This window comes from Gordionus sp. m RMFG-2023, chromosome 3 (assembly GCF_954871325.1).
Source record: "Gordionus sp. m RMFG-2023 chromosome 3, tfGorSpeb1-WG-v2, whole genome shotgun sequence".
Classification (NCBI taxonomy): domain Eukaryota; kingdom Metazoa; phylum Nematomorpha; class Gordioida; order Chordodea; family Parachordodidae; genus Gordionus; species Gordionus sp. m RMFG-2023.
In genome coordinates, this window is record NC_088777.1 from 5,304,414 (window position 1) to 5,328,084 (window position 23,671).

The 23,671-nt window shown below is 26.6% G+C and overlaps 1 protein-coding gene and 1 long non-coding RNA gene across 3 annotated transcripts; one reads left to right on the forward strand and one right to left on the reverse strand.

The window, feature by feature from the left end:
- Positions 1-293: 293 nt before the first annotated feature.
- On the reverse strand, positions 294-11,919 carry LOC135926191 (uncharacterized oxidoreductase YtbE-like). The gene is made up of 4 exons (XM_065461949.1): positions 11,781-11,919; positions 11,657-11,737; positions 1,750-1,854; positions 294-1,686 (listed from the first exon to the last, which is right to left on the reverse strand). The coding sequence occupies exons 1-4, from the start codon at positions 11,833-11,835 to the stop codon at positions 1,055-1,057; spliced, it is 873 nt and encodes a 290-aa protein (XP_065318021.1). The 5' UTR covers positions 11,836-11,919; the 3' UTR covers positions 294-1,054.
- Positions 7,900-8,460, forward strand: LOC135926194 (uncharacterized). Of its 2 annotated transcripts, none has more exons than XR_010571799.1 (4): positions 7,900-7,961; positions 8,090-8,137; positions 8,201-8,360; positions 8,406-8,460. It is a non-coding gene; the product is annotated as an uncharacterized LOC135926194 (long non-coding RNA). The 2 variants fall into 2 exon arrangements; XR_010571798.1 differs by lacking the exon at positions 7,900-7,961 and adding an exon at positions 8,013-8,045.
- Positions 11,920-23,671: the final 11,752 nt, after the last annotated feature.

A 23,671-nucleotide genomic window follows, 5' to 3' on the forward strand; every position in this document is an offset into this window, starting at 1 on the left:
TTAAGCGATCCCATTGTGTCATGGTGAGATTTATTAAATTTACGCTATATAAATGTGCCATTTAATAATTATATAAAATTTTTAAAATAATTGATTTACAAAAAAAAATATAAATAAAAAAATAGAATGTTTTGATTTGCCGAAGAGATTTATAATATTTTAAAATTCAAATAAACTAAAATATAAATCGCATTTATTAATTTTAATATAAAATTTAAAAATAGATTTTTATTTTAAAATTGTAAAAATTAAATATATATATTTTTTTTTTACAAATTATATAAATGATATAATATTATGTGATATAATTGTGATATTTAATAATTTTCAAAAATAAAATGTTGTGAGATTTATGAAGAGCTTCATAATATTTTAAAATAAAAATAGGCTAAAATATAATTGAGAAGCATTTATTAATTTTAAATATAAAAATATTTCACTAATTTTTTTTATAAATAAATTTATAATTGTAAGATTAAATATCAAACTATAATAAATGAAATAAGCCGGTCCGATTTCACTAATTTGATTTTATTCGGGATACACGTATTTAATATATCTTAGTTTTTATTATACCGTTACATAAGTCATTTAAAAAAATATACTACTATCAAATGTTAATTGAAATTATCATTTAGGTCTATTTAGTATTATCATTTGTAAATTGTCTATACATGACCAATAAAAATTATTAGAATTATTTTAAAATAATTTATTAAATTTTAAAATTACATACATTTTAAAAAAAAAATTAATCACTTAAATTATATATATATTTAAATATTAATAAATACAAATTAAGACGCCATTTATCGAATCTAATTGGTAAATTCAATAGTATCGATAGATACAAAACATCGACCCGATCCGATGAAAAATATAGGTATATCCCTGATTATAATTTTTTTTAAAAAAATGAAAATAATTTGATAATATTTTAAAAATAAATATATATTTTTTTAAAAAAAATAAGTATTTGTTTGAAATTTTTTCTATATTTGAAAGACAAAAATAAATATTGGTCCGCTAAAAAAAATAAATAAATCTAATTTATCTATTTGTTCAAGCTATCGATAATCTGCATATCGGATGCCGTGATTTCGAAATCGAATATATTGATATTAGAATCGATCATTGGTTTAGAATAGGCAAAATATTTGAGCATGATCATCAAACCGCGCTGCAGGGCCCACCTTAATAGTATTTGATCGGTGGTTTTAGAGTAGTTTTTACCTAATCGCAACAAAGTTTTGTCCAACAACAAATCCCTGCAAGCCGGTGAATCCAAGGATATCATGGCTTGCACCTGTGCCCCGTGACTATGACAATACTCTACGATATCGTTTCGAAATAGGCGAGGATGAAAACTGATTTGATTTACGGAAGGGGTCATTGAGGCTGGAGGGAATTTTGCGAGATTATCGAAATTGAACATGGTTTCCAATTGGGTTTTGTTAAAATTGGAGACGCCTAAGCTCCTAATTTTGCCTTCCTTAACGGCGACGGCCAGGGATTTCCATATAGCTAGTAATGTTTTCATTTCCTCTGAGTCAGAATTTTTAGGACTAGAATTACTGGGAGGATGAATCACGTAGAGGTCCACGTATTTCAACCTTAACCGGTGCAGGCAATCGTCAATATAGTTCGATGATAAAATATTTGGAGTGTAAACGTCTAATATAATTCCTTTTTTTTACGTATTAAATTAAAATTAAGTAATTCATCGTATAAATAAATGTAATATTATACCTAATTTTGAGATCATAAATATGTCTTCTCTTTTCAATTTGAATTTCGGGAGGAATATTTCTAAGGCCTCTCCAACAATTTCTTCATTTTTATCCGTTCCCGAGTCTAAAAGCAAATAAAAAGACGGATTAAAATTTAGAGAGAAAAAATCGATTGCTGCTAAAAATCTAACGAATACAATACACAATATTACATCCAAGTGGTCAATCAATTGTTTATCGGTCATTGGTTACTTTATTTGAATAGCAGCTGATATAATATGTTATCAAAAGGTTAAAAGCATATTATTAATTTATTCAATATATAGATAGAATTTACGAAAAAGGAAAAGGGATAAAAAAAATGAAAACTACGATGCCACTTTTTGGAGGCCGATCCGATATTTCCGATATTAAATTGATATGAGCCGAATACCGATCCGATATCTTATATAATTTTATGGTTTTATACTTTTTATTAGTATAACATCTATAATTTAACTATACCATAACTTATGTCATTTAAATACATTATAATGATCAGTTATAGTTTATATTCAATTTCAATTCATATATATTATGAAATTTGAAAAATTTTTTAAAATAATATTCAACATTAATATATCAAGGATTTTTTTTTAGAAATACCAAAATTTCCAATTTATTAGAGGTCAGCCTGCGGCGATGGTAACCGTTAATATCACCAGCTTTACTAAAAACAGATTCTATAGAGATTATCGCACACTTTGATAAACAGAATGAGCAAAAAAAAATAACGATATGGCAAGAATGTTATTAATTATTATTATTAAAAATAAATGATTTTAGATATATTTTTAATTGGCCGATAACCTATATTTAAAAAGAGTGATATATCAGCCCGATCCTATCCGTCGGTACATCCCTAAAAATTAGGAAAGAGAAGGGAAGAAAGAAAGCATATATATGGAATATTATTCGATGGAAGAAATAAAACTTATATATTTAGAGCCAGGGATTCGAACCGAACCCAAAATCGGATAAACCCGGGTTTTTGAAAATAATATCTGAACCCGAACCGAACCTGAGCCATTTATATAAAATTTTCAAAGCCCTGAACTGAACCCGGGTTCATTGTTTAAATCAATATAAGATATTTGTATAATTGTAAATACAAATATTAATAATTTACTTGAGATTTTTATAATATTTTCAAATTTCCAATTAAGTAAAGTGTTAATAAATTTTAAACAACTATTCTCAAAGATTCCTATTGGAGTGTTAATAAATTTTAAACAATTAAATTCATTTAAGTCATTTATTTTTAACTTATTATCAATGATTATTAATTAGAGGAAAATGAAAGTGAATAAGGCTAGGTAAAAATTATTATATTGGATATTGTTAATTTAAAGAAATACGTCTAAATAAAAATTTTTTAAATTGATACATGACTATGCTTTGTATTTTTAACTATATTTTTGCCCATAAATAAAATAAAAAAATTATTTTTTATACCAAATTTATATCTAGTTTTTTAATTATGATTTAAATATACATTTTTTTTTATCAATTCAAAAATTCTTCAACCCGAGCTGAACCCGGAACCAAAACCCGGGTTCAAAAATATTTCCCTGAACCGAACCCGAACCGAACCCAACTTTTTTTTTTATACCCCGAACCGAACCCGGTCTAAAATTTTGACGGGTTCGCATCCCTGGTTAGAGCGAATAACGGAGGTAGCAAGTCTTGGTCGTAAGAAAATGGATTCTTTAGGCTAGTCGGTTTTTTCACGAATCCGTTTGTCTAATTCTTTAAAAAAAATAGTTGAGCTTTGCTACCGAAGATGGGGAGATTGGAGCAGGCGATGGGTATCCATAAGAAAGAATGGTCTATGGAACTGTATCTGATGATTTTCCGGGATTCTGCCAGGGCGAGGCCATAGCCGTTATGGTAAGATGGTGCGTTTTTATCAATGCAGGGTGAAGTCCCAAACCAGGAGCTGACCCTTTGGCCAATGAATCAAAGACGTTTCATCAGGACCTCAATTGCGAAACTAGCGATGATCGCAAGGGTAGACATTGCCCCCATTGCCGCTTTTGTCGAGGCCGTTTTCCACGGCACACCAAATGATGATATCATATTAAGTGCCCTCAAATCCGTAGGCATCTTATCTGAACCGATGAAAAATTTCCTGATGGAACGTCCTTGATTCCTCGGTCAAAGGGTCGGCTCCTAGTTTGAGACTTCACCTGCATTGATCCAAATGCATCATCTAACCACAACGTCTCGACCTCGCAGAATCCCGAAAAATTATCAAATACAGTTCCATAGACCCTTTTTTCTTATTCATACCCATCGCCTGCTCCATTCTCACCACCTTCGGTAGCAAAGTTCAAAGTTTTTTTTTAAAGAATTAGGCAAACGGATTCGTGAAAAACCCGATCAGCCTAAGGAATCTCTCTTCTTGCGACAAAGACTTGCTACCGCCATTTTTCGCTCTAACAATCTAAGTTTTATCTCTTCCATCGAATAATCTTCCATGTCAATGCTTTCTTTCTTCCCTTCTCTCTTAGTTTTAATTTTTTTTATCCCTTATCCTTTTTCGTAAATTCTATCTTTATATTTTTCACCTTTATTAATTTTATCTTAGAAAAATTAATCCTATGCTATTACCTTTTGATAACATATATATTATATCAGCTAATGAAAACACTTTATCATGATTTTACAATACAATAACAAAATTTATTGACGCATCTTTCTTGTGATACTAGCTTTTGATAAATTTTATTATATTTGTCACGTGGTGATAATTTATTTTTGGGATTATATTTTGTAGTATGACTGTTGATTGAAATATCAGATAGGCTCATTGATATATTTTCTTGACCACAAAATATAGAGTAGGTTCTTGTCCATCTTCTGCAACATAACTCAGGACAGTATTTATCTAAATTATAAAAAGCTCGTAAAGCCACTATATGCCTACAAGGCAAGAGCATTGTTGAAAGGAACCCACATGAACATTTATCTAAGGATATATGTATAATCATCCCAGTATCATTAATCTCCACAGGTGAGAATATGTTATTATCATGATAAGGAATTTTAATTGATATTATTTCAAGAATTTCCTTAATAATTCTCGTGAAAGCATAGGTTGTTAATAAATCACTGTATTTGCTCTCAGGAGATAATGCATTATATGGAAATAAAGACTGTTTACTATTATTCATTATTGTTTTATGATTTTTTCCAAAGGACAAATTTACAATGGTTGATATATCTTTGAAAAAACTGTTTAATGTTGAAAATTTCGTGATAACCTTTTTATATTTGGTTCATAGATTCACACCTATTATTTGTAGCATTATAAAAATGTGGTGTTGATGAACGGAATCCCAAAACCCATTCTGATCTTATATTATGCCAATTTGTATCATAATATTTTTGCACTTGTGGCAAGTTCATATTTGCAAGCACTATATATAACCTATTATATTCTGACTCTGATCTCGCATATGCCATTTTTTGCAAAACAGTTAAAACTGTAACAACATCCTCTCCTGTTATATTCCTTTTGATGGTTGTTATTTTTCTCCTAAAGCTGCGCATAACATGAAATATATATATCTGTATATTGGCATTAGGAAAGCTTTCAAATAAGACCTGTCTATCAGCTAGGTTCTTATCACCTATAATAACCTTAATTTTGCTTATATCATTATGTATTTTGAGGATATCACAGCAACCTTTTACACAAAAATAGGTTTCACCTTTAACAAGCCAGAGAGCTGCTATTTGGGATTGCCCATGGCTGTCTATATTACAAGTAGAATAAAAAGTGGCATTCCTATAAGAATATATTTTTATTATTATTACATATATATATTAATATTTTAGCATAATATTTAAATCTTTTTTTAAAAAAAAATGCCATAACTAGATTTAAAATATTAAAAAACTAAATTATTAATTTACCTAGATTATTAAGGTTATAAATATTATTTATTGTTTTACCTATATTATTGAATTTATATGTTGCATCAATAAAAAGGACCTCTGGATAGAATTTATGATTGTGGGACATATTTATATCTTGGTAAAATATGCCCATTAGTTGATTATTTTCCTCTAATATTTCAACTATTGCCCCATTATCTTTTAACTGTTGATACACATTAAAAAGTATATTATTTGATGGCTTATTGAGGTAGCTCCCAAAATTGTGGATATCCTTTAAGGTTTGATGCAACATATAAACTCAATAATATAGGTAAAACAATAAATAATATTTATAACCTTAATAATCTAGGTAAAATAATAATTTAGTTTTTTTATATTTTAAATCTAGTTATGGCATTTTTAAAAAAAAGATTTAAATGTAATGCTAAAATATTAATGTAATAATATGAAAATTACAATATTATAGGAATGCCACTCTCTATCCTACTTGTAATAGACAGCCATGGGCAATCCCATATAGCAGCTCTGTGGCTTGTTAAAGGTGAAACCTATTTTTGTGTAAAAGGCTGCTGTGATATCCTGAAAAAACATAATGATATTAATAAAATTAAGGTTATTATAGGTGATAAGGACCTAGCTGATAGACAGGCCTTATTTGAAAGCTTTCCTAATGCCAATATACAGATATATATATTTCATGTTATGCGCAGCTTTAGGAGAGAAATAACAACCCTCAAAAGAAACATAACAGGAGAGGATGTTGTTACTGTTCTAACTGTTTTGCAAAAATTGGTATATGCACGATCAGAGTCAGAATATAATATGTTATATTCTGTAATTACAAATTTGAATTTGCCACAGGTGCAAAAATATTACAATACCAATTGGCATAATATAAGAACAGAATGGGTTTTGGGATTCCGTTCATCAGTACCACATTTTTACAATGCTACAAATAATAGATGTGAGTCAATGAATCAAAAATTCAAAAAAGTTATCACAAAATTTTCAACCTTGAACAGTTTTTTCAAAGATGTATCAGCCATTGTAAATTCTATGGCCTTTGAAAAAAATTATAAAACAATAATGAATAATAGTAAACAATCTTTATTTCCATATAATGCTTTATGTCCTGAGAGCAAATACAGGGATTTATTAACAACCTATGATTTCAAGCGAATTAATGAGGAAATTCTTGAAAGTATATCAATTAAAATTCCTGATCATGATAACAACATATTCTCACCTGAGGAGATTGATTATACCGGAATGATTATACATACATCCTTAGATAAATGTTCATGTGGGTTTCTTTCAACAATGCTCTTGCCCTGTAGGCATATAATGGCTTTACGAGCTTCTTATAATTTAGATAAATACTGTCCTCAGTTATGTAGCAGAAGATGGACAAGAGCCTACTCTATATCTTGTGGTCAGGAAAATATATCAATGAGCCTATCTGATATATCAATAAACAGTCATACTAAAAATTATAATCCCAAGAATAAATTATTTCAACGTGACAAATATAAAAAAATTTATCAAAAACTAGTATCACAGGCTCAATATATATCACATCTACCGCAAGATAAATTTGATTTTATTGATATACAAATTGACATTATTGAAGAATGTATTCAATATGACCATTTATTCTACGTGATACCATCTGATTTGACCTCCTCTCCAAATAATATAGGTATTATTAATATATATATATTATTTTATATTTTTTCATTTTACTTAAATTATTTAAGACCTTGATCATATCCTAATTGAATCTTCCTCAGATAAGGCTTCCTCTCCAAATAATATAGGTATTATTATACATATATTATTATATATTTTTTCATTTTACTTAAATTATTTAAGACCTAGCTCATATCCAAACTGACTCTTCCTCTCAGATAAGGCTTCCTCTCCAAATAATATAGGCATTATTATTATATATATATTATTATATATTTTTTCATTTTACTTAAATTATTTAAGACCTCGCTCATATCCAAACTGAATCTTCCTTAGATAAGGCTTCCTCTCCAAATAATTTAGGTATTATTAATATATATATTACTTTATATTTTTTCATTTTACTTAAATTATTTAAGACCTCGCTCATATCCAAACTGAATCTTCCTTAGATAAGGCTTCCTCTCCAAATAATATAGGTATTATTATTATATATATATTATTATATATTTTTTTATTTTACTTAAATTATTTAAGACCTCACTCATATCCAAACTCACTCTTCCTCAGATAAGGCTTCCTCTCCAAATAATATAGGTATTTTGAAATATATATATAATTTTATAATAATCTTTATTAAAATCCTCAAATTTGGTATAGAAGTATCCAAAATTATCTTAAGTATTTTATCATTTATATTTATATATATATATAAATCTATATAGATCTTGATATGATGACTGACAGAAGCAAACAACAAAAAGAGGAAGAATGTATATAATATACACAATTTGCACTATTAATTATATATATAATATTTATTTTTAATAATGTAGATAAGGAAAATATGGAGATAAAATTAAAGAATATCAAATTGCCGGCTAGGATGAAAAGACAGGGAAGACATAAAAACTCTGATCTTACAGTTATAGGCTTATCAAGAAAATTTGAAAAAAAAAATTGTTAACAATATAGAAAGTACCGATATAGAAATTGGTATTTTATTTTATATGAAATTATTTACATTATTTTATTTGATAGCATACCCACCAAATTCGCAGAAATAATTTATTAATTTCTTATTAAAAGATAAAATAAATTCAAGTATGTATATTTTTTTATTGGCTAAATATTTATATAGATAACCACATTTTACAGGAGTCCTCGCAAAATATACAAGAAACATCTAATAAACTTATCAGTAATTTATTTTTATAAAATATTAATATTTTTTTATCAGAAATTAAACCTAAGGCTTATGTCTTACTATCTCAGAATGAAAAAATTTTGTGGATTATAAAAAAGTTATGTACAATAAAGGCTATAGAATATTTTGGAAACAATATATTAATTTGCAGCTATGATGTCTTAGTTCAAACATCATTCGATATGCGATGCATCGAAAATGTTGATGTAGATATTACTATACTTCAAAAATATTTTACAAAAGAAGCTTGGAAATTACTTTATATTTTATATAAAAATATACTAGCCGAAGCATGGCTATGTGATGGATGCCATATATTGTTAAATGATGATCTTTCAGTCATGTGCAATATATGTCTGAATTGGTATCATTTTAGATGTCAAAATATTAATAAAAAACCAAGAATAAAATATTATTCGTGTACAACATGTCCCTAAATGTTTATAATATTTATGATTTTAAATAAAAATTATGAATTTGACAGATTTTCATTATAAGTATCTAATAAGCTTAAAAGTATTAATTTTTATTTAAATGTATCAATTTTTCTTATTGCCCCCACATTTTCATTATAAGTATCTAATAAGCTTAAAAGTGTCTATTTTTCTTATTGCCCCCACATTTTTATTATAAGTATCTAATAGGCTTAAAAGTATCAATTTTTCTTTAAAAGTATCAATTTTTCTTATTTCCCTCAGAATTTGAATATAAGTATCTAATAAGCTTAAAAGTATCAATTTTTCTTATTGTCACATTTTCATTATAAGTATCTAATAAGCTTAAAAGTATCATTTTTTCTAATTTCTATCAATTTTTCTTTAAAAGTAACAATTTTTCTTATTTCCCCCACATTTCCATTATAAGTATCTAATAAGTTTAAAAGTGTCAATTTTTCTTATTGCCCCCACAGTTTCATTATAAGTATCTAATAGGCTTAAAAGTATCAATTTTTCTTATTGCCCCCACATTTTCATTATAAGTATCTAATAAGCTTAAAAGTATCAATTTTTCTTATTGCCCCCACATTTTCATTATAAGAATCTAATAAGCTTAAAAGTATCAATTTTTCTAATTTCTATCAATTTTTCTTTAAAAGTAACAATTTTTCTTATTTCCCTCAGAATTTGAATATAAGTATCTAATAAGCTTAAAAGTATCAATTTTTCTTATTGTCACATTTTCATTATAAGTATCTAATAAGCTTAAAAGTATCATTTTTTCTAATTTCTATCAATTTTTCTTTAAAAGTAACAATTTTTCTTATTTCCCCCACATTTCCATTATAAGTATCTAATAAGTTTAAAAGTGTCAATTTTTCTTATTGCCCCCACAGTTTCATTATAAGTATCTAATAGGCTTAAAAGTATCAATTTTTCTTATTGCCCCCACATTTTCATTATAAGTATCTAATAAGCTTAAAAGTATCAATTTTTCTTATTGCCCCCACATTTTCATTATAAGAATCTAATAAGCTTAAAAGTATCAATTTTTCTAATTTCTATCAATTTTTCTTTAAAAGTAACAATTTTTCTTATTTCCCCCAGAATTTGATTATAAGTATCTTATAAGCTTAAAAGTATCAATTTTTTATATTGCCCCCAGATTTTAAATATATGTATCTAATAAGCTTAAAAGTATCAATTTTTCTTATTGCCCCTACATTTTCATTATAAGTATCAATTTTTTATTTAAAAGTATCAATTTTTCTTATTGCCCCCACATTTTCATTATAAGTATCTAATAAGCTTAAAAGTATCAATTTTTCTAATTTCTATCAATTTTTCTTTAAAAGTAACAATTTTTCTTATTTCCCCCAGAATTTGAATATAAGAATCTAATAAGCTTAAAAAATCATTTTTTCTTATTGCCCCTACATTTTCATTATTAGTATCTAATAAGCTTAAAAGTATCATTTTTTCTAATTTCTATCAATTTTTCTATAAAAGTAACAATTATTCTTATTTCCCCCAGAATTTGAATATAAGTATCTAATAAGCTTAAAAGTATCAATTTTTATTTAAAAGTATCAATTTTTCTTATTGCCCCCACATTTTCATTATAAGTATCTAATAAGCTTAAAAGTATCAATTTTTCTTATTGCCCCCACATTTTCATTATAAGTATCTAATAAGCTTAAAAGTATCAATTTTTCTTATTTCCCCCACATTTTCATTATAAGTATCTAATAAGCTTAAAAGTATCAATTTTTCTTATTTCCCCCAGAATTTGAATATAAGTATATTATAAGCTTAAAAGTATCAATTTTTTATATTGCCCCCAGATTTTAAATATATGTATCTAATAAGCTTAAAAGTATCAATTTTTCTTATTGCCCCTACATTTTCATTATAAGTATCTAATAAACTTAAAAGTATCAATTTTTCTTATTGCCCCCACATTTTCATTATAAGTACTAATAAGCCTAAAAGTATCAATTTTTCTTATTGCCCCCACATTTTCATTATAAGTATTTAACAAGCTTAAAAGTATCAATTTTTCTTATTGACCCCACATTTTCATTATAAGTATCTAACAATTTTTCTAATTTCTATCAATTTTTCTTATTTCCCCCAGAATTTGAATATAAGTATCTAATAAGCTTAAAAGTATCAATTTTTCTTATTGCCAGATTCTAAATATATGTATCTAATAAGCTTAAAAGTATAAGTTTGGGGGAACCTAGCCACTGCCTCCCTCAAAATCCTTTTCAATATTAATTAAGAAACACAATATCTTTGGGGACATAATGGTTATACTGTTGCCTTGGTTTATTTTCACCTGCCTTACAACTTCTCTTATTATGTTCCCCTTCAGTTTTATGTGCAAGATGTATTAATTAAAAGTACTGAATTCCATAACCATATAATCTTATAATAATAATGTTTTTACCCCATAGACTCATTCAGGGATAAATAATATAAAATTACTTGGTATACAAATAATAATTCTTAACATTTTTTAATAATTGCAATATGGAATCAAGATTATTTTATTTAGTTAATAAAAACCTACAATATTAATAAAATTTAACAAATATAATTCAAATATTCTGAAAAATTAATTATAAATTAAAACTATAATGTACCGAATGCACGATAACCTTCCATTAGAGCAGTTTCAATCAGTTTAAATATTGTGGCCTTATTATCAGCAAGATAGGTACATACTATAAAAGATATTTTATATAAATAATTTCATTGATTAGTTACATCCTAGAATTGGCATAGAATATCCTGAGTTTAACGTAATCGAAATCATGGACATGTTATTTATCCAAGTCTAACCTTAAATTGAATGTCGTAAAAATTCAATGAAAAATTCGTATGGTCATTTCATCGTAAAGTTTCGTTCAATTCTGTGATTGGTTCATTAAAGTGCGGGAAAAGTAATAGTTTATTTTTATTTATAATCATTGTAATGGAAATTAAAACGGTATCAAACAACATCAAAATTCTTCTTGAGAAAAGAATTAATCCCAATATAATTCAAAGTTAACAATCTAGATATAATCAATTTAGTAATGTAATTTTAGAAAACAAAATTACTAATAAAAAATCCAAAAGAGGACATGATATTCTATGTTTTAATGATTTGGAATATACAATGCATAGAGTAATTAATTCCAAATCATATTACCGATGTAGAAAAAGAAGTTGTTTTGGATGGGGTATTTTCCAATCAGTAAGTTCACAAGGATCATACCTTGGAACAATGAAAATCTCCTATTGGTAAGTTTTTTTTATAGATAATTCACTATAACACCTATTATTTAGTCAATAACCTTCTACTTATGTCTGATAGTCAACCAATAACTCAATTCCAATTATCTCAACAAATTATACAACCTTCATTATCAAGTTTCATAAAATATTAGATTTTTAAAATCAATATAGTTTTAGACTATCAGCTAACTCAATCTCATAGCAACGTCCAACATGCAGTCTGCTAATATCATATCAAGTTTCACAAAATAAAATTTCTATAATCAATTATTTATAGGCAATATGTTTACTCAGTCTCAGTTCTTTGTTACAAACTCTCAACCAACTTCAACTAGTATCATCAATTATTATCTTTTTATATTTATTACTTTAGGTAATATGTTTGCTCAATCTCAACGCCTAGTAACACCTAACATGCAACTCTTAATGCCATATCAAGTTTAACAAATTATCAAATTTTATAATCATTTAATTATTAGGCATTATATTACCTCATAGGAATGACTCTAAAAAAACAAATTCCAAATATATCCTAAAAGAAAGAAATTTGGAAAAGCTGACTACACAATATAATAATCATATTATTAATAAATTGGAATTGCTGATAAATCATCGCTTATATTAAATTAGTATACAATTCAAATGTATTTGATAATATTTAATTTATATTTGTTTTATACTTGTTGAATAATTTATATTTACTTTAATCATATTTCTTTGTTTTATTATACATTTTAAATAATAAATATTGTCTTATACATTATAAATAATAAATATTTGTCTTATACATTATAAATAATCTATATTTGAATAATAAAATGCTTCTTAATTTGCTGTAGAAATTGAATCCTATAATAACATAAATAAATACATTTAAAATTACATTTTTACCATTCCAAATGAATTAATAACATTTTTACCTTTCCAAATGAATCAATAACATTTTTACCATTCCAAACCTGTTAAATATAATAAATTATACATTAAAAATTAAATTTTCACCAATACAAATGAATTAATAAGATTTTTACCTTTCCAAATGAATCAATAACATTTTTACCATTCCAAACCTGTTAAATATAATAAATAATACATTAAAAATTAAATTTTTACCATTCCATATGAATTAATAACATTTTTACCTTTCCAAATGAATCAATAAATTTTTACAATTCCAAACCTGTTAAATATAATAAATAATACATTAAAAATTAAATTTTTACCATTCCAAATGAATTAATAACATTTTTATCACTTCAATCTTGTTAATCGCCATTTTGAACGAATTGGACGAGTTGGACGAAAAATACGATGAAGTGTCTTACGATCAAAGGCATCCCCCCCGAAAAATTTAAAAATCATCTGGCGGTAATACTGTCTTAGATAATAACGAGCGATGAATAACGTCAATCAGTTTAAGCAATGACTAGCCGATCCTAATAATCTATTTATGAATAATATAAAAGATGTAAGTTATACACCGATGGCTTAAAAGTCTATTGAATATTTTAAATAAAGCAAGAAATAATATAAATACAAATTCGCTGTTTTATAGGTGATAATTTATGAAATCATTGATGGGCAAAAAGTTATGATGCGTTAATATTACTAACTAACTTGCTCAAACTATAATCTTAAATTAAAAATGTAATGAATTAGCTTTAAGGGCCAAAATAAATATTTAATAATTTTAGCCTTTTGATTTTATGAGATAATAGACATTACAATATTTTTTAAATGTAATAAACCAAGACATATCCATTTTTATGCATAGCACATAAAGCTAAAATTTGCTAATATTTATTCAAAATAAGGTGATAACTTCTAATATATAAATTATCAGTATGATATGAAATATATTAAAATAAACGTTTTAAAAGCCCTTCCGTTTCCATTTTAAAGCAGTAAATTAAACATGTAAAATTATAACATAAAAATGCATTATAAAAAGGTAACATAGTTTGTTAAAAATATTATTTTATAAAATACTAATTTTACATATTAGTATTGCACCCCAAACATGAAAGGAAATTATTATATTTCTTATTTTAATGGCAAAAAATATCTTCCTAATATCTAACTATGCTTTACATGGGTGCAAAATATTATTTATATATTAATTTAGCTGAACATTAAAAAAGGAAACATATTTCCTTTCCTTATCAAATAAAATTTTTACAATTTCATTTTAGAGTCTTGAATAAAGAATTATAATTTAATATATATCGATTCTTATTCGAACTATCTCAGAATAATTATCTTAACATTTTATAGGAAAAAAGAAAAGGACTAAATTTCAGTCTTTCTTTGTTATCGTTTGAAGTATAAATATAGTAAGATATAGAGGAATCTCTATTTAGATCATCTTTTTTCTGATTAAGTCGGAATTGTGTTCCTGAATTTCAGATAATGTCAAACAACTTTAGGTTAATTTTACTATAAATTATGGTATACAAACATTTATAGGAAAAAAATTAATATTCATTCAAGTGTTTGGGGCAAAATTATAATATCATATCAATTTATAAAAGTATAATTCAGTCAGAGAGTAGAATTAAAATATTCGATTTACATATAAGAAAAATAAATAATTAAGAATCAAATTTAAGAAAGCCACGAAAAGAGATCTCTCAGAAAGGCAAGATACTTTTATAAAAATTAGGATATTTTCAATATTTAAGCTATCTTGTTAACTGTTTGGTTTTATTTAATGTTTTATTATTATGGTGCCAAAAATACAAATAATAAAACCATGTATGGATTTCTCAATATAGCTTTATAACTGGGGAATTATTTTTTTGGGTTCATTGGAAATTTATTTTCTATAGTTTGAACATTTTTCAAGTTTAAGGCGAAATGTATCGATTGGCGAGGAAAACTAAATGGGTTTTATTTTCTTACGTATATCAAAATATTATATAACTAAACCTAAAAAATTGGATACCTATCTGATCTGATCTCTTCTCTTCTCTTCTCTTCTCTTCTCTTCTCTTCTCTTCTCTTCTCTTCTCTTCTCTTCTCTTCTCTTCTCTTCTCTTCTCTTCTCTTCTCTTCTTTTCTCTTCTCTTCATGGTATGAAATGTCTACAAATGATCAACCCATCTCTGGTCTAAAAGCTATCAGATTTTTCAAATTTAAAATTGGTCCTCAGTAAATGATACAAAATTGTGAGATTCCTAATTAAAATTGTATCCTATCATTTTTATTATATATGCACTAGAAAATTTTTTATATATTTTTTTTAATATATTCAAATTACATTGAAATTAACAAATTTAAAAATTATAAAAAAGAAAATTATAAAAAAATTATATTATCTGTTTACACTTTATATAATATATATCCATCCGAGACCTGCAGTGGTACCAATTACGAGCCCCGACTTGAATTTATACAAAAAATATTTCGATCCGATCCATGGTGTTTGATTTATTTATATTTTTAGACCCGATCCCGGTTTTATATTTTTATGCCTGGCCCGTTTATCTTAAAAATTGGAATCAAATAAATTTTTAATTTAGTCTGGATATATAAGCATTATGGTTAGATTTTCAGCTAATATAAATTTTTTATATGTTACATGTTTTTAAAATTATCAAAATAATGCTTCTGTAATACTTATTTTTTGGCGAAATCTTATTGGAGTTATAATTTAAACAATAAAATATTCAAAGTATTCTATTAATGTTAATCAACGAAATGAAAATGGTATTTTGTTTATTATGAGATAGGAAATCCAATGGTTATGGAAGCCACTTAGATTGCTTGACATCAATTGGTAGAGCTAGTGTTGTTAAATGGCTCGATTTGAGCCGATTTTTAAGAACATCTAACTCTATGTTTTATGCAGAAATATATTACACAAGCTAAAGATTTTGCTCATAGATGGCCCAAAGGTTTGATCAAAGCAATATTTTTCTGGCTAAAATATTTATTTAGCTTAAAAATTACCTCAAATAGAGCAGTTTAACAACACTAGATGGGGACCTGAAATTTTGCCCGAAGCCCAGTTTAGACCTAAGTTACTTTATATATATGGGTCAAACTCATGTTTGGTTACAATTGTAAATTAACCTAGGAAATTCGTGACACGAGCCATGTAGCAAAGGATAGAATAATGGACAGTCAGATATTTGTATTCTGAAAAGGAGTGTTTTAACGCAACGTGATAGGCCTACCCCAATCCTTCTGCCTATTCGTTTACGGAAGAGTATGATCAGATCAATCATAAATCGGGACTTCCAGGGGATAATAGCACTATTAAAAGAAGGATCAGGTTTTATAAAATGTTAATTTACTATATTTTCTATAACAAATAACTAGATATGAAAGCAGTTATGGCAAGATCTGATGGAGATCTGACAACAAAGCCATCAATCTTGGTAGGTAAAGAAACTTGAGAATGTAAAGTTTACAGTATTTTCAGTCACTATTTTGATCCCTTTCTAATAAAGACATAGAGGTATGAAATATTTAAAAACAAGAGTGGATCGTAACGCATATAGGATCCGAGGAATGATAAAAAATTCAAGAGGAAAAAACGCTTTATGAGAGGGAAGTAGGGAAAAAAATCTACCACCTCTAAATGAGTCAATAGTGTTTTAGAGGAAAAAAGAGATTGCTGTGTTACCACCAGCAGGGGAACCTATGATTTAGTTCTTCTTGGGGGGTGGTGGGGGAGGGGGAAAGTTAGAAGGTATGTGAATCCGATTCAATTGTATTTTAAAATATTTTTTTAAACAATTAAATTTTAAAGAGTAACATGTATAAAAATTTATAATTTTTTAGTTATTATTAAAAATTAAAATTATGTATAAATTTTTTTTAAAAAAAAGAAGAAAAAATTGAAAATATAAAATGGTACATATATTTATCTAATTTAAAAAAAATATGGATAAAAATATTATAAATGAGGAAGGGAAATTGAAAAAAATGTCAGCAGAAAATGAATCCATGAAGCAAATAAAATTTGATTTTGTAATCTCAATAACAATGCGTTCACGTAGTTTTATTCTTTCTTTTGGATTTCCTGATTTATCCTTTAGGGTTCTGCCAAGTTTTTTAATTAGACTAGGCATCTAGCTCCCAAAAGATCTTAAATAAGGGTCTATTCGTATATTTATATGTTTCAAAATTCTCTGTGTATTTTAGAAAAGGTCCTTATTGATGTTGGAAGGATGAGTTTTTATGCATAAGATACATGAAATATATATCAGAGACCTGCAGAGGTACCATTTGCACGGCCCGGCCCGGTTTTAAATTTTTTAAGCCCGGCCCGGCCCGGATTTAAAAATATAAGGCCCGGCCTAGCCCGGATATTTTTTAAAAAAATTTTTTACGGCCCGGCCCGGATATTTTTAAAAAAAAAATTTCAGGCCCGGCTCGGAATTTTTTAAAATTATATTCGACCTGGTATATACAAAAATTCACTTATGAGGTATTTTACCATATTTTTCAGCGAGTATCGCTTATTATTTAAAAAATACATGTAAAAAGCTAATATTTTGAGAAAATTATATTGAATTTATAAAAATTATAAAACTGTTATTTATAAAAATGGATATTTTGAGCATATACTATATTTTATATTGCATTTATAAAAATAAAACTAATATTCATAAAAATGGTAATAATATTTTGAGCATATACTATATTTTATATTGCATTTAAAAAAAATAAAACTTATTTAATTTATAAAAATGGAAAATATTTTGAGAATATAATATATTGTATTTAATTTACTATTTAATTTATAGAATAAAAATAAATCGCTATTTAAAAAAATGCATGTATAATAAATAGTATTTTGAAAATATAATCTAATTGCACAATATTAATATAATTTATTTTATAATATAAATTTTTAACTATGATTAAAAACTTTCATGACTCAAGGTAAAATATAATAAATGAAATAAATATTTGACAGTTTGCAAAGTAAAAAACCAGCATGATTGACGAAACCCTATACTCAAGAAAGATATTAAAAATTCACAAATTATCATGAAGATAGAGAAGCATATCTACCTTTTCAGGTTGAAGATTACTTATTCTTTCTTCAAGAATTCTCCCAGTAGTGGAAAAATTCCGCTCACAGCTTGCACTTGAAGCAGGAATTGCCAATACCCGTTTTGCCAATTTTGCTAAAACTGGAAATTCGCTTTGATGAGCCGCCCACCACTCTAACAAATTATCCACCTTAAATGTTTCATCTATTTTTTTATTTATGTATTTATAATATTCATCATCGGGTATTGACATATTACCAGAATTACCATCACCACATTTGTCATAAAACGATTCAGTTTATTTAACAACAGTCGTAATTTGACTGGTCGATGGTATTTCATTTACTTCCTGAGCCTCTTGTAATTTAATATAATCTTTTATATAGTTTTCCGTCATCTTGCGATCTGTCCCTGACAACATACGTAATTGCTTGAATTTGGGACAGAGAAAAGGAGAAATAAAATGATACTTGTGTAAAACAAATTTTTCAATTAAAAAATGCTTTATATTAAGTAAAATCAATTTTATTTCTCCTTTTTCGCTTTGAAAGGTATTACAAACTTCAAGAAGTGATATTCCTTTATTTGATTGTTTTGGTAAAATATATTCTAAAAATTTAGATATGAATTATAAAAAAATATATTAATAATACTTGAATATTGGGGCTTATTTAAGATATTCCTTTATTTGATTGTTTTGGTAAAATATGTTGTAAAAATTAAGATATGAATTATAAAAAAATATATTATTACTTTGAAAATTAATAATAAGATCGATTAGTGGGTGTTAGGTAGTGTTAACCATCACACAATATTATATTAATCATAACTATAATATAATATAATCTAATCTTATAACCATTAACTCATAATGTAAAAATTATAAAATTTAAAAAAAAATTTTTAGGCCCTGCCCGGCCCGGGTATATTTAAAAATTTAAAATACGGCCGGGCCGGGTTTAGGGCCGGCCTGCAGGTCTCTGATATATATATATACGATGTGTAAAATAAAGAAGGCAAACTTTTGAAATTTAATAACATTTTGTATTATGAAAAAAAATATTTAAGAATTAGGATTAGGGTTATAGTATTTTGATTTTTTTAAAAATGTTATAAACCAAAGTTACCCATTATTAAACAAAGCGTAATTTTTAACTAAAATTTGCGAAAATATATCCAAAATAATGCGATGATAAATTAGATAAATTAAAATGAACGCTAAAGCTTTTATATTTCCATTGTGCAATAATAAAATATAACATTTAAAATTATATATTAATTAATCAATAATATAGGATACATAGAATATATGTTTGGAAATATAATTATTACTTAAATTTCTCGTTACCAGTTGGCAAAATATTTCTTCTTTACTTCTAATTAAATATTTTACAATGTATACGAAACGAAATAATATTCCTTTTATAAAATAACGTATCTATAATAATTTCATCTCTGTGCCTTTCTATTTGTTGGCAAAAATTTAGCTAAATTTTTTAAAAAAAATAATTTTATAAAATAATATTTTTCTACAATTTCATTTCAGGACCATTAAATTTAAAAGATTATAAAATTACCCCATTATAATTTTATCTATATATCATATCGCTCCTTACTCGACCAATCTCAAGGTAATATAGATGTAATGAAAAAATAACGACTATATTTTTTCAGTCTTTTCCACACATGTAGTATATGTCGTAAGATATGGAGGAATGTCTGAAATGTAGATAATTTATAGAGCACTGTAGTGTAAATTGGATTTCCATCATCAAATATATAGTTACCTCCCTATTAATTTTAGATAACATCATGGTGAATCATTAAAATTTTTTAAAGTAAAAATCATCTGAAATCTTTAGGGTTAAGGCTACTAAACACGAAGTGAATACAATTTTCTAAAACAAAATATTCCGAGATTAAAATATACGCTCTATACCTCACCCACTCCCTCCCTCATTAGCGCAATACCGGATAACACTAAATTCTTTTATACCCTCGGGGAGAGAGATAGAGTGTGACTGAGGTTAGTCGGTACCCAGTAATTTTATTTTTAAAATATCTAATTATATTGGTTGAAATTTTTTACCCAATTTATCATTTAAAATCGTTCATAATCACATAAAATAAAATTATCTTCAAATCCGTGTAAAATTACTTTATACCCTTTAAATATAACTTTATAAAAAATATATTAATCTATAATAGAGAATGTAAAACATAAACATTTATATAATATATACACTATTGAATTAAAAATATTTTTTAAAAAACAAATAAGGATATATTAAAATTAAATATAAAAAATGTATTTATATAATCTATGAGGAAAAACATAAAAAAAGAATTAAGAAAAAAAAATTTTTTTAAAGTACATATCACCCTAGAGAAGAGTAAATGCTTAAAAAGTTGGACCCGTAGATTTCGAGAGAAATCTGTTGACAAAGGTTAAATCTTTCATTGGAGTTCCCTGAGATCTGTTTCATTTGTTTCCTATGATTTTTATAAAATTGAGGGCCTCACTTCCGAACAGGCCTAGGAACTATTGGTATAAGAACAGTGTTGGTGATACCCGCGTATTTGTTTTTTTAAGGGTTTCTACCTTTTTGATGGCAGAAAATGAGAGGTTGGACTATGCTGCAAAATTGACACAAATATAGTCCCAAGTAAGCGGGAGACATTAGTGCGTTTTTATTTGAGAGGCCCACTGGTACTAGGGTGGATGGAATAATAACATTTTTAAGGGCAGCTAGGAGAATGTTGTTGATAGATTGTCCACCGTTCAAGAATGGTGAGCGTTCGATTCAATAGTCTGGCCAATAGATGCAAATGGAGGGAACTACAACATCACAGCCAAGGCGAAGGGTTATGGATATACGTAGCTGTTCGCCAATCATGAGGAGGCCAAGATTGGAACTGGGGATGGCTTCCAACCATTCATTGAATTTGCGTATAATCGAAATTAGGTATTTTGAATATAAAATTTGTTAAGATAATTGAAATGTTTGAATTGTGAAGGTAAAGGTGAAGTTCAAAATGTAGTCAAATTAAATGACAATTATATTTATGTAAATTTTAGTAATATAAATAGTAAAATCGAAAAAGTAATAATTATAAAGGAAAATAAATTATAATTTTTACTTTACATTTTGATTATAAATTTCAAACTTTTATATTAACATAAATATTACTTTTTTAAGATCCAGAATTTGATCTTCAAATTTTCAAAGATCTCGTATATTCATAAAGATAAATTTACATATATTTTTATATCCTCATTTTAGTAGGTAGGCGCATAATATAATACCAGTTTACATTAAACTAGAATATTTTATAGATTTTCAATTTATCACAATTGCCTTTATAATAATCCATCTAGAGCTGTTAGGATATTATTTCTGGGAGAGTAGGTTTTCTAATTTTTTATTTTTTTTTAAAAAAACAGGAGCTAAATTACTATCTAATATTTAGTTTTGCTATGCGGTTAGCCGATTTTTAACAACGGCGAACTCAATATTTTAGCCAGAAAAATATTACCAGGCCTACTCTGGCTCTGAATATTTCTCCTCTTTCTTTCTCTTTCATTGTGAAGATTTACTTTCCAAACTCTATTCTTTTATTTTTTTTAATGCGTCTTTATTTAAAGTTTTGTGGTTCAGATAACATATTTAATCCTATAAGTTATAAATAATATTTCAGGGTTAGGGGTGAAATATCCAGCTACCCTTCCCAACCCCCCAAATACGCCACTGATGTAGAGCCCCCAAAAAAATTTGAGTTTAAAAAAAAAATATGGCAAAAAAATATTAAAAGAAAGAAAAAAATTAAAACATAATAATACAATTGAATCAAGGATTAAAATTCAAGTGGGTCGATCTCCCGCCATTTTGGGAGCTGCCACTTATTGATAGGAAAAAAAAATGACAGGGAAATCGAAAAATATTTGCGGATTCATTGAACATAATTAATAAAAAATTTATTTTATTTTCACAAAATGATTAATTTAAAAACAAATGAAAAAAAAATTACCTTTTTTTGTATAAACTTCGAATTTAGGAATTCATTTTTAAAAAAAAATTTACATTATTTAACCTACATATCATATTTAATTTATTTGCGAATTAGAATTTAGAACATGTTCAAGGAAATTTTATTGGTACTGTATATATCTTTTGAGCTTTGTTTAACTTCAGAATCGAAGTCCAGCATTGATCAAAATCCTGATCGTATTAAAAGATTCGGGACATGGAATTCCTCGCATCACATAGAGACTTGTATTTGTTCATTCAAATGTAATATCATATTTTTTTTTCTACTTCTAATTTTTATTTAACAATTCAAAAAATTAATTTTTCAACTTTTATATTACATATAAATATTTCTTTTTTAAGATCCAGAATTTGATCTTCAAATTTTCAAAGATTCGTGGCTCCCACCACTTTCCCCACAGATATTATCGTACTTTGGGAATTGGCTTACTATACAACGGAAGATTATGACTGTTCGGTGTGCCTTTACTTCGTAAAATTCATAATTTAATGAAACAAAAGATAAATAATTTGTTTGATTTTATTTTATTTTTAACCAATTTATTAGAACACGATGTTCTTCAAATCTCGCAATAACCCGATAAATCCGGAAATATTCAATTTAGGAATTGTGACCTATTATAAAGAAGCAAAAATTACCCTACCTATAAAACAGGCGACGACGTTTGTTGACGTTGTGCGGAATATGATTCCGAATCGCTACGTTTAATCCAACTGGTAAAATTATCTGGTCTATAAGTCTTTCAAACATGTGGCTGTTTATATTAATATTTTTTTTTTCAGAGATCTACAGAGGTACCATTTGCACTGCTCGCAATGGTCCGGATTTTATTTTGATTTTTATAGCCAATAATGGCGATTTCAAATATTTGGCCTTAAAATATACGACCCGGCCCGGATATTCCAGGCCCGGTCTGGGCATATTTTAAAAATGTACCCAGGCCGGGCTTGAGACCGGGCCTGCTGGTCTCTGATTTTTTTATGTTAGCGGTTCTTATTTCTATAATATATTTTATTTTGTATAGAACGAAATTTTTTCACCACTTAATTCCAATTCGTAAAATTTTATTAAAATATTTTTTTTTCAAAAAAGAAAAAAAATCTAATTAAATAACTTTTCACCACAAAATTATAAAATTTTTTAACAGCTAGGATAATATCTGACTAACCTCATAAATATTGTAAGTATGATTCCCAACCCTGTTAAATGCCTCATTTTATTGAAGGGTCGTTTTTTCAATTTTTCTGTAAATTTCCCGGGATATGGTAATTTTTTTCAGTAATTTTTTCTCTTTTTCCTACGACTTTCGGATATTTTTGA

Excerpts from the sequence above, each read along its gene's own strand:
- LOC135926191 (XM_065461949.1), bottom strand. The coding sequence starts at position 11,835 with ATGTCCATGATTTCGATTACGTTAAACTCAGGATATTCTATGCCAATT. Across the intron at positions 11,738-11,780 it reads TTCTATGCCAATTCTAGGAT|TATGTACCTATCTTGCTGAT; the intron begins GTAACTAATCAA and ends TATCTTTTATAG. Across the intron at positions 1,855-11,656 it reads GGAAGGTTATCGTGCATTCG|ACTCGGGAACGGATAAAAAT; the intron begins GTACATTATAGT and ends ATTTGCTTTTAG.